The sequence below is a fragment of the Cibotium barometz genome, chromosome 32 (assembly GCF_041138505.1).
Source record: "Cibotium barometz isolate CiBa-2024 chromosome 32, ASM4113850v1, whole genome shotgun sequence".
In the NCBI taxonomy this organism is placed as follows: Eukaryota; Viridiplantae; Streptophyta; class Polypodiopsida; order Cyatheales; family Cibotiaceae; genus Cibotium; species Cibotium barometz.
In genome coordinates, this window is record NC_141077.1 from 41182296 (window position 1) to 41194628 (window position 12333).

General features: G+C 42.8%; 1 protein-coding gene across 1 annotated transcript in view; it reads right to left on the reverse strand.

The window, feature by feature from the left end:
• LOC147620197 (uncharacterized) overlaps positions 1 to 11692 on the reverse strand; it is a 107943-nt gene extending 96251 nt beyond the window's left edge. The window contains exons 1-4 of the mRNA XM_086772395.1: positions 11466 to 11692; positions 10949 to 11149; positions 10589 to 10786; positions 966 to 1077 (exon numbers count right to left, since the gene is read on the reverse strand). Coding sequence (XP_086628521.1) covers positions 966 to 1077; positions 10589 to 10786; positions 10949 to 11149; positions 11466 to 11600 — 646 coding nt within the window. The 5' untranslated portion in view covers positions 11601 to 11692. The remainder of the gene's footprint in view (positions 1 to 965; positions 1078 to 10588; positions 10787 to 10948; positions 11150 to 11465) is intronic.
• Positions 11693 to 12333: the final 641 nt, after the last annotated feature.

The following is a 12333-nucleotide window of genomic DNA, read 5'->3' on the forward strand; positions in this document are numbered from 1 at the left end:
ACCACTACTACCAAGGGAGAGTGTGTCAGAACTCATGATGCAGACCACAATGTTGGTGGTCTGCCTACCGACCTGCCCTAACGACAGTAGGATCCCAAGGCTAGGGTTAGGGTTCCCTAGAGTGCAGGTAGCTATGGTGGCTTGAAGGACTCCATGGTGACAGTGTACAGGCACTACGAGAGAGAGAGAGAGAAGAGAGAGAAACTCACTGCTCTAGAGAGAGATGATTGCACAACACAATGATAGATTGATTGATATTTGATACACCAAGTACAATGCTTTTTATAGCCTTGGGTTATACAACTCAATGCTCTGGAGAGAGATGATTGCAAAACTCAATGATTGATTGATGTTTGATACACCAAGTACAATGCTTTTTATAGCCTTTGGGTTGTACCAACCTCAAAGACTTGCCTTAAATGCACACTTATCCACCTATAAGAGGTAGTTCACACACATACATGAACTAACACACGTAAGGTGTGTTCACACACACACAACTCCAAATATCCAACAAAACCCCCTTTGGAGTGGAGGGATGCTTTTCATCCCACAAAAAGCATGCCCTTCTTTAGTTACACTATGCGGAATGCCAAACACTCGGTTCTGGGAGGACAAATCTAGAGAGTCCCTAATTTAAGATAGCATTGGGAGGCTTATGGGATCACCCTTTTGACATTCCGAGAGTTTATTGGCAGAGGTTGTGACACTCGTACATGGAAACGAAGATTTCCTCTTTTATTTGGCTTTCTCTACATGATGCATCTTAAGATAAAAATACACATTGGTCACTAATGACAAAGGAGATATGATTTTTGTTGCATGTTAAACCCCGAATAAAGAACCCAATAGGGCTAAGCTAAGTTAGTGAGAAATACAAATTAGTACAAAAAAAAGTACATTTCAATTGAAATTGGAAGATAAGGAAAAGAAAGACATTAAGGTGCAAGTAAAAGAACGCTAACCAAAATGAAAATGAGTTCCTGCATCAATTAGCTTTTGTGTGTCATTAGTGATAAGATTCAGCACCGTCCCATCGCTGCTTCCTGTTGAGGCTACAAGCTTTAAAGAAAGTAACTGCCAAGAAACAACAATACAAGTCAGATCACTCATCAAGAAATAAAATTCTGGTTATGAAATCTTATATATCTTTCTACCCAAAAAGAAGAAGAAGAACTTAACTCTAAAATATGCTAGTACTCTTTCTTTGTCCTTGATTTAATTCATAGTATTTTGATAGAATTGTTGTATGGAAATGCATTGAGGTGTTTTAGCTAAGACGTATCATTTCAAGTGTCCTTTGACCTAATGTTCAATTTACAATTTATTCCTCAATCTCAACTATAAAGAATTTGTCAGTAACCTATTGGTTGTGCAAATTGGACTCATTGAATTTTATATACAATTTTTATGATTTTTTTAATGATAAATTTCACCATTCTAGTTAAAAAATATAGCATTTGAGGTGTTCTTTGATCTCCACATGTTTATGCTCTATTTAGACTCAACATTTGCACGACTTCAGCAAATATAGCGAGTAGTGTCTCTATTGCACCACTTCAACAAATATAGCGAGTAGTGTCTCTATTGTTTTAAAAAAAATGCTTATTAGACAAGAAGTCTAGCAAATATAGTACATTGTTTGCTATTGCCCTCCTAGAGTCAGCAGTTTCTCTAATTCTCTATATACCAATTGAGCAAAATTTTGGACCACGGCTTTTGCATTTTGCTCCTTGTAAGGCCTATAGAGTTTCAGAAGAATGCTAATGTCTACTTCTGTGAAGTGGTTTGCAAATAGCTTTGGCAGGGGTGACTAAGTAGGGGGGTTTGCCAGTGGGGCTTTGCTAGCTTTGTGGGACTGAATAACACCACTAGTTCCATCTCTGTAGCATTATGCTTGACCCATGCATGGCCAACCCTGGGCAGTCTTAATGCATTCTACATGGCCTCCATTATCAACCTTAATATGACCCTATGTCCTAATAGGTTAATAAGTTCCATTAAAGAATGTATAACAAACTTACACATGATTTCTAAATAGGTTATCACATATAGGAAAACATTTGGATGCAATTACAAAGACACAATAGATAAACCCGCTCATGGGTAGACACAAATAATGGTGGCGAGAGAACAACCCCATGGTTCACTACCATCAACCGACCTGTAGTGGTCTCACCTGGCGGACTCCTCATGACCCAACAGAGTCTTTCATGGCAACAACCTTTTATAATGGTGGGTAGTACCCGGATGAGCGGAGAGGAATAAAAAGTAGTGCATAGGATAGAAGAGAGAGAGAGGGGGGGAACTAGACTAACCAGTGTGGCATGTTATTGATGAGTCTTGTAAGGAGGGAGTCATGACTTATAGTGATAAAACTATCTTGTGTTGCCTAAGTAAGAAATGGAAGTTAGAATGTGTATCCTAAGCTAACTATTTGTCTTATACTTAATGGATTCAGTCTATTTGCGCATTGTGTTCTATATATGTGATGTCCACAATAGTAATTGTGCATATCATGTGTGATTTTCTTTAACATTCATGAACGTTCATTTTCGCACAATTGTAAGCATGCAGATGAGTATTGTAGTTCAAGCAAGTCAGTCTTTGTTGCATTATTAACAGCTAGAGTGGGGACTCCTTTCTCCTATATAGACTCATTCCGAACAGTACTTTGCCTCATCTAGAATAATCTCTAGAGCATACATGTTCACATAGACCAGTGAACATGATGAGCATGTTTTACCCACTAATTGTGTTAGGCATAGTCGTACAACTCAACTCAGGAGAGCTAGCTAGGTGTCCCAGAATCACTGAAGTGTCGATGATCTTGTTGGGCAAATAACTCATGGGGAATCTAACTCTACTAGGGAATGAGTGCTGGGGGGAATGAATGAGAGAAGTAAGCAATGGGAACTGAACTGCTGGGAATTTAGGAAGCGCTAGAGATTTAGAAGTGTCAAGCGTTTGGAAGAAACCTCGATAGGAAGATCAGAGCGGAGTGTACTGGTCTAACCATGTCTTAGAAGGTGTTGTGTGGTTCTACTACGTCATGACATGAGAGCTAGAGTTGTGGTTATGACAAGTGATTTCTAGTGAAGTTGTGCGCATGGAGGCTGAATGGAAAATGATGGACACTCATCTAGATCTATGCGTTACCAACGCACGTAGCCAAGACTAGACAAAAATGGTGGTGAGCAATAGCACACAAATCAACTCTAGAGAGAAGACCTTTGCAGCAGGAGTAGAAACAACAAGAAGCTATGAAGGAAGATGGGCTCTAAGATCAAGAAATTCAAGAAGATCAAGAATTTTTAGGATAAAGCAATGGTGAAGAACAACTAGAGCTACAAGACCAAACATAAGAAGACCAAAGAGATGACAACAGAAATTGAAGTAACCAAAGTTCAAAGGGAAGAGTGATGAAGATTCACATGCCCATGTTTTCTCATTTGAAGCCACACTTTTAGCCACCAAAGCTCTAGTGGCTCATCAACAGAAAGAGTTCTTTAAACAACATTGGGTGGTAAAGCAACCAACTAATGAGATTGGTTCAAGCCAAGAGCCCAGCAGCACAACACCCTATTGTGAGCCAATGGTTCATTAGAGGATTGCGAACAAAGCTCTAGATAGCTGTGGCCTTGTTTGATTCGAAACCCTCACATTTGAGCAAGTGGTGGCAGTAGTAATGAGAGCAAAAAGAATCTTGATGAAGAGCAAGAAAGAGCCTAAGAAGAAGGAGAAGTCTGAGAAAGGAAAAGAGAGAAGGAAGAGGAGTCTCTAGTGTCTAGTGAAGACACTTCTAACTCTGAAGTGTCTAGTGAAGACACTTCAGAGTTAGAAGTGTCTAGTGAAGACACTTCTAACTCTGACTCCAATTTAGGTTTGGATGCTGATAAAGAGCAAAAGCCCAAAAGAAGTAAGGCAGGAAGCAAATAGTGGATATTCAAGAAGAACTGAAGGGCGATGTCAATATTGCCGGAGGACACAAGAAAAAACATTTTTGGATTGAGATCAGATATTTGGTGCAACAAAACCAATCATACCTAGGCGGCAGACTCTTCTCATAGTTTAGGTGACAAAAAATATCCACAAGAGCCAAACCCAACCCCAGCCATGAGTGATCCTCCTGAAGCCATGGCACCCACCACTCCAACGGGCCTAACTCTACACCCCACCCATAACCCCCCTGCCAATTCATCTGCATCATCCTCCATACCTACTTTGAGGAGCCCGATCTCAATGAGACAGCATCAGCTGACTACATAGGAAGAAGCCCCAGTGAAGACGATGGGAAGGACTGACAAGTGTCCTTGCCTATCCATGAAGAGCAACTCACATACCTACCCACCAATATGTGGGACCTAACATTCTAAGGTACCTAACTTTCATAACCGCCTTAATACATCGTGCGACTAGCCAAAATCCATCTGGTGAATCAACACATGGATCACCTATATACCCAGTGGAAGACCGGCCACCCATAACATACCAAAGGAGACTAGCACTTCAATGATCTTAGGGACTATCACATAGGTGTCCAATCCAAGTGGCATATACCCTATCTCCTCAATGACCCCACCAAATGTGGTGAGAATCCATGGCTACACCCAGAGAAGTATACATTGACCCTAGGTGCATGCCAAACAAAAAGATGGATGTCCCTACACAAGTTCTTGTGCATGGAAGGCAACGGGCCCATCTATAACTTCCCGTACATTGACATCCCCACACCACGCTCACCACCACAGAGATGCAGCTCCAAATGAGCAACTTTAATGACCTCTACTACACGAAGGTCCCTGACCCCACTTAGTAGCCACATGCCAGTTCTTTTAGCTCATCATCCTCAAAACAAGACCTCGAACAATCAATTTGCCCAAGCCCCCTCTTTATTGCGGCCGGCTGCTGAATGTTCACTCTCCAGGCCACCTTGGCTCTCCCATCGCTGCTCAACTACTACCGGCCCATGGATAATTTTCGATCGACTGCTGAACCTGACCAAGTACATGCCCCCGACAGAAAGACGAGTAGGCGGTAATGTACCACATGGTGGCAAGAAGAACCTGGTTTGCCACCACTACCCGCCCAGCTAGGGAAAACCTGGTGGCCAAACTTTAGTATAACAACTTCTTCCAAATGCTCAGAAGAAGGGGGCCGAGCTGTTGCTATGCTCGAAGGAGATGTCAATGCCAACCTGGCATCCAAGGTAACAAATTGGAGTTCACCTTAGGACCCACTGAAAAGCCTCAACTAGATGCCAAGTCAGGGTAAGCGATGAGCTAACCCAAAATCCGCACAACTTGTGCCAGTTGATCTATGCTATAGATGCACGATAAAAAATCTCAATCGCCTCGGCAAATCTTTGGACGTTCCCCTCTGCCCCCGACAGGTATGTTGCTGTGTCATCGGCGAACTCGGAAGAGAACTCAAAATCAAGAAGCTCCTCTTGCACCACTCAGATGGGGAGACGTAGTCCTTGGAGTCTGGTCTCCTGGGCGGAGAGAAAGTTGCTCATGGCATTGGTCATGTGATGAAAAGGAATAGATAAGGTGCTAGAGGGCACCCTTGTCAAACTGCCTCGTGAAAGCGAAAATCTATCACCTCTAGCACCCTAAATAAGAACCTAGCTATGAGAAGCCGAGTACAGTCCTGATACACCTTGGAACCACATCTCTAGGAAGCCCGTCCTACACATCGTCCCCTCTAGAAAGCCCCAATCTACTCTGTCATAGGCTTTCATGAAATAAAAAAGGAGCACAATCAAATCCTACACAGCCACCTCCCAGAAGGTGAAGATGTTGTGTCTAGAATAGTCTGATCTTGAACAAAACCAGTCTGTGTACCATGAATCAAGTTGGGGAGGAAGGGCTACAATCTCTGGTTTGATGGCCTTTGCCAGAATTTTGTAAGTAGTCCTTAGGAGGATAATGGGTCTCCACTACCGGATCTCCAATCTGTCACCCCCCTCTATGGGAATCAAGGGGATCAAACCCTCAGTCAACCTCTCTAGCATGGGTCATGTAACCATAAGGCAACACCCATGAGACCACCTTCCATGAGATCCCAATGTCGCAAGAATAAAGAGGCTAGAAGACTGTCCTCTCTCAAGCATTTGCCCCTCGCTAATGATGTCATAACCTCAACCAACTTTTGAGTCGTGAAGGGGTTTCAGCAAGAAAGTCCTAAGAGCAAGAGGGACCACCTCTCTTGTGTCCCACCACACTTGCTCACATGCGTCCAGCACGTGTAAGAAAATGGGAGCACCGGTGAGAAGAGTGCTAAAGAAATCTGTGGCAACGGCTCACACATGGGGGTTGTCTATAATGATGGATCAATCTGGGCTCCTCAACTTGTGGATACCCTCTCTCGGTTTGTGTGGGCCTACAATCTCAAAGAAGTCTCTAGTGACCTTATCTCCTGCCTACGTCCAAAAAGAAGATCTGATGTGGTATCTGTACTCCACACGCCGCTCCTCTATGGATTAGAGCTCCAACGGGGCAGCCAACTGTCTCTCAATCCACAGGCTATCTGGTGAACTCTCCTGAAGCTATTGTAGAGAGGCAAGACCCCTACAAATACTCCTCTCTTGCTTTGGGAAGCCAACTATCTGTCTTGTCTGCAAGGGTCATCTAGGGAGAGAATAATTGGTGCGTGGTCGGAAAAAGTAGTGCCACCCAAGATACCAATCATGCAGTCGTGCCCGCAAGCCCACTCTCGGCAACATAGAACTAATCGAGTCTGGATAGGTTGGGGCCGGTAGTCCTCTTGTTAGATCTGGAGAAACACAGACTCTCAGGACTACGACCAAACTCTAGAAGATGCCAAGGGTCCCGGAGAGCCAAAATCAACTCCTCCCATGCCGAGTACTCTGTACCTGATAACGTGCCATGCCACTTGCTACTTTGTCATCGGTCAACTTTAGCATGTTAAAGTCACCACCCATACACTAGAAATCTGCCTGCAGAGAAGGACTGAATGACGAGACGAACTGTACTATAGAAGGTGTCTGTACTTGCTGTGGCCAACCATTCTTCCTTGATGGAAGCCTGGGTTTCGACTATTGTTATTACCTTTATGGCCATGGTATCATCATGAAGAGCTTTAAGCTCTTTAATTTTCGCCTTATGTTTGGCTTTGATATTGGTGATTTCCTTGTCATCTAGCTCTTTCCTAATTCTCTTCTAGTAATATGAGAATCTCGCTCATGGCTATGCAGCCATCCCTCTTGCGGGCTGCGATGGGGGTGTTGGGCTTGTCTGTTATGCAACACATTTGTCCATTTTATCACTCAGGCCTTTCAATTTAGCTAGCAATCCATTCCATTTCATTGAGCAAGTCGTGCTATGGGCTGATTGTTGTATGTATAGTTCGGTATTAGTTTATGTGTTTCCCTACTATGTTTTTATCCTCGTAGAAGAAGAAGAAGAAAAAGAAGAGATGAAGATATATATATATATATCTTCTCAAAAATTACTAGTCGTAATTTACTGCACATAAACTCTGTAAGATGGTAGGAGGGATCTTACATAATATATGGTTAAGGATAAATGCAACGAATGTAGACATATCATCCTGTGGTACTACATGTATCACACAAAGGGAAGGAAAGGATAGATTAACTTTTTGTGTCTAATGTGTCAATAGGTCTCTCTTATAAGGGTGGTGACTCTATAAGTGGCTCCAAGCCGAGCCTTGGTAATGAGCTTGGCATTTTGTCAGTTATTACTTGTGGTGCATGGAGAACTAGGCCTATTTTGAGGACACATTGTAGTGATCCTAAGTGTAGGTAAGTTTACTCAAGTTAGATCATACCCTATTTTCACTAGTTTAGATATGATAGATATATATCCCATACATGGTTAAAGCAATACAAGAGATAGAACCCACTAATTTTGCGTAGGCACTTGGAAAAAAAGATTTGTAGTGTGGACAGATCACCATTGGTTGTATGTTTGTAATCAGCCTAAGGGATTGGAAGCCCAGATGGTTGAGTCATGCACGAGTTCACTTTTGAGATCCATTATCAAAAGGAGGCAATTGGGAGATGCCCTTGCATAGTAATTGGCCTCCAGTGGGCTAGAGAACTAGAGAAAGTTTGCTTAGTTAGTAACTTAATAATACCTTGCTTCAGTTTACTATCCATGCATTGATTGCTCCACATTTCATTTATAAATTCAGTTGTGAGAAAGAAGCCAGTTTATCCCAGTATGAGACCATAAATTCTTTTGCAATACCAGTCCTAATGTATTCTCATTGCCCAGTTGCAACAAAGCATAATGTGTGTGTGTGTGTGTGTGTGTGTGTCTTGAACGAACAAAAATGATATTTAAGACAAAAAATGTAAGAGTAAGTTGTATTGAAAATGTGGCAAATTGTCCACTTTAAACCATGTTATGCTTGGGTGCGACAAAACTCAAGACACCTCCTCTCCCTAAAGCATGTGTGAACATTGGAGGATTTCATTGGCCAGCTAGACTGTTTTTATTCTAAGTTTCCCATGCTTGTAAAAATGTCACATTTGGCAGATTATACATTGCTTCATGACGGTGGCAGTAAACTTAGACAAAAGAACCTGGAAACCCACTTAAAAGGGTGATCAGTAGTCCAATCATTGCATGCAGACCCCTAGTTGGTATATATATATATATATATATATATATATATATATATATATATATATATATATATGTATGTATATATATGTATATATATGTACTCATACTCACCTTGTGCGTTGCTGTGGTATGTAAAAGACATTAAGAAGTGAAATGCAGGAATGGAAGCCGGAATACAAAGGGTCAATCGAATACAAATGATCCAAAAGGTCAATTGAAAGGATTTTAAAAATCCTCTTATTTTTTAGAAATCTAAGATCTCTTTTTTCTCTCCTCTCCTTATGCCTTGGTTGTCCATGGTTAATACGCAGGAATGGAAGTCGAAATACAAAGGGTCAATCGAATACAAAGAATCCAAAAGGTCAATCGAAAGGATTTTAAAAATCCTCTTATTTTTTAGAAATCTAAGATTTCTTTTTTCTCTGCTTTCCTTATGCCTTGGTTGTCCATGTCAATATGCACCCACAACGTTTTTATGGGTGCAATTTATTAATTAATTAATTAGTGTGATAAAAATTACTTGCGATCTTAGCTTATCTGTAAGGTTTTAGTTGTTTGATTTTTTTTCTCGCGATCTTCTGTAAAATTTAATAGTAGACCTACATTTGCTGTCCCTTTCTAGAACACTTGTCAAATTGCATGTTTTCTCTCTCTCTCTTTTGGCGTATTGCATGTATGGGGGCTTCCGCGCTTTCTCACTCTCTCGCACGACTGTCTCCCTGTCTCTCGTGCTGTAGCTGAAGTCTGAGAGGTACTCAGCCTACATGTCCCACGTGTCCAACCACTGCACGGCCATCTTCCGATGCCAAGGCAACAACCCCGCCATAGGTGGCGAGCTGGACGGCCAAGGTTAGGGAGGGATGGAGGCCTGCGGGCGATGGAGAAGAAGCGCAAGGAGAGGGGCGTGCTACAACAAGCCCGTTGAAGGAGCGCAGGTGGAGGGCAGCAGATGGAAGAGAAGGAGAGAGGCGTTGAAGGAGTGTAGGCGGAGTCCGGGGGCGCGGGAGGAGAGAGAGTGGGAAAAATTAGCTACCCTACACTAAGGTTCCAAACCTTAATATGAGTGGGGTTAATATGTGGTTGGAACGACACGTCAATTTAATCCAAGAGACCTTGGAAAAGCATCTTAATACAATTTCTTTTTTTTTAACTGGTTGTAGGCCCTATGTATGCACACAATGTAGTAGAGCGTGGCCAACCTTCAATGAATAATTATGCATAGTTAGTCTCTCTCTGTGTGTGTGTGTGTGTGTTTCAATGGCTTTTCTCCCTACTCTACTCAGTTCTCTTCTAATTTCATCATGGTATCATCGTGGAGCACGATTTCTGCAACTGAAAGTGTAGAAGCCCACCATGCAGCCTACACAGCAAATCGGTGAAGATTGCCTCCCTCCCTGCAAAACAACAGGGTGAGTCCTCTGTGGCGCACAATCAGAAGGCTGGCTGCATTTTAGAGGGCCTGATCATCCGTCGTTTTATGCAATCGTTGGCTGCTGCTCCTACAGGCGCATATCCAGGCCAATGATGGTCTGGCTCTCAACGGCCACGATCTCTCTCTGCTCAATGGCCTCGATCTCATCTGGTGTGGCTCTGATTAGCGGCCACGATCAATTGCGATCTAAAGGTGGAGATTCAATTCATCTGAATGGCTGGGATCAAATACGATCCTGCGGCCCAGATTCAATTCATCTTAACGGCCAGGTTGTCTCCCTTCTCAACGGCCAAGATCGCTTTCTCTTGGACGACCGAGATCTCACAAGTGCAGCACGTACCCAAGGTACATCATGATCCGCCATGTTACAAAGTGTCTATAATACATTCTGTCATCCATGGGCTATGACGTTAAAAACACCTCTCTTTCTCTCTTCTCTCTCTTTCTCGGAAACACTCACGGAAGAAGCACTCTTGCAATAATTAATTGCGTACGTTTTGTAGTCTTTGTAAGTAATTAGCTACGGTTTTAAACTAACCTTGTCAAAGACAGCCATGCTGACGATCGCACGTGCTCGCATGCTTATCCTTTGGCTAGAATTGAAGAGATTGTTTTGTGACATACTCTGAGCCGTTGATGCAACGAACATGGCTAGCACTAGCAGCATACCCTTCCACCAGTGAAAATGCCCAGCGTGATTTTCTGCAACCTGCACGAGTACCTTCAAAACATATACCTGCGCGGTAGAATACAATATATTATTGAAAAGGACCAGAACAGAAGACCACAAGTAAACATGGATCCGCCTTGCATTTTATAGAAAAGTCATGTTAATTATTTGCCAATGCAATTTGATCTCTTGCCCATCGGCCAATCTAGAGTACTGACTTGTAATTACCTGCACAAGGACGGCAACCAGCGAGAGAGGTTTCCATAACGCTGCCATAAAGTAAGCCTTGCCTAAGGTTTTGAAAAGAAGTGCCCACACTCTGATTTTTGGCTCCTTCGACTTTAATTCTTCTTCTTCGATGGCCTTCTTCCATTGTGCTTCACAATGGAGTGTTCTGTCCTTGGGGGTTAAGTCGTAGAGATCTTCTGCCTACACACAGGTACAAGGCCAGAAAAGCAACTCCGATCGGCAAGTTTCTTTCATACGATATAATCGATTTCGTACTTTCATTTTGACAACATGAGAGAGAGAGAGAGAAGCCACTTTGAGCGTGCGTGCTATAGAGAGAGAGAGAGAGAGAGAGAGGGAGGGAGGGAGGGCTGTGAGCGGGCCCGTGAAAGAGAGAGAGAGAGTGTGGGAGGGCTGTGAGCGCGCCCCTGAGAAAGAGAGAGAGAGGGGGAGGGAGGGTGTGTGTGTGTGTGTGTGAGAGAGAGAGAGAGAGAGAGAGAGACTAGTGACTAGTGACCTGAAGAATCTTGCGATTACCAAGGGCAATAAGAGGATTGACCCAGTGCCATGCCAACAAGCTCGGAACAGAGGCTTCAAGCTCTGGGCTTGGGCCCGCTGTTACAATCGGTTCTTCGTCCCTAATTCCTTCCATGAGCGAGAGCGAGGTTACAGAGAACGCAATGGGCAGAGAGGGAGCTCAAAGCTGAGGTGAGAGAAACAAGCAAACTGGAGGCACTCAAGGCAAGGACGTGGGGCAAGGCAATTGCGTGAAGGCACAGAGACGTAAGAGAAGCCAATTTATTAAGCCAAAAGACAGTATTAACATACACACACAAACATCTATCTATACAGATTAACCACAACCCCACCTCCCTCCACGTGGGCAAAGGAGGTGGGGCTATTTCAAAATACTCACTCCTCCTTCAAGCGTGAGGAGGAGCCAAATCTCACATCTTCCAACGCAATTTTGAATTTGAATCTAAGAAGATCTCATCTCACATCTTTCAATGAAATCTTTGTATACATGTACCTATAGATACACACACTTTTATATATATTGTATGTATGTGTATCTATAGGTATGTAAGCATGTATATATAAATAGTGTATGTGTGTGTGTGTGAGAGAGAAAGAGAGAGAGAGAGAGAGAGATTACATGAAAGATGCATTTATTTGAGAGTGAGCACACCTCACCACTCATCCCCACCATTAAAATTTAATCTAAAATTTAATTAATTAAAATTATATATATGTGTAAATCTATTTAAGTGTGTGTGTGTGTGTGTGTGTGAGAGAGAGAGAGAGAGAGAGTTTTTATGTGAGAGAGTATGCGTGAAGAGAGAGAGAGAGTGTGTGTGTGTGTGTGTGCATGAGAGAGAGAGAGA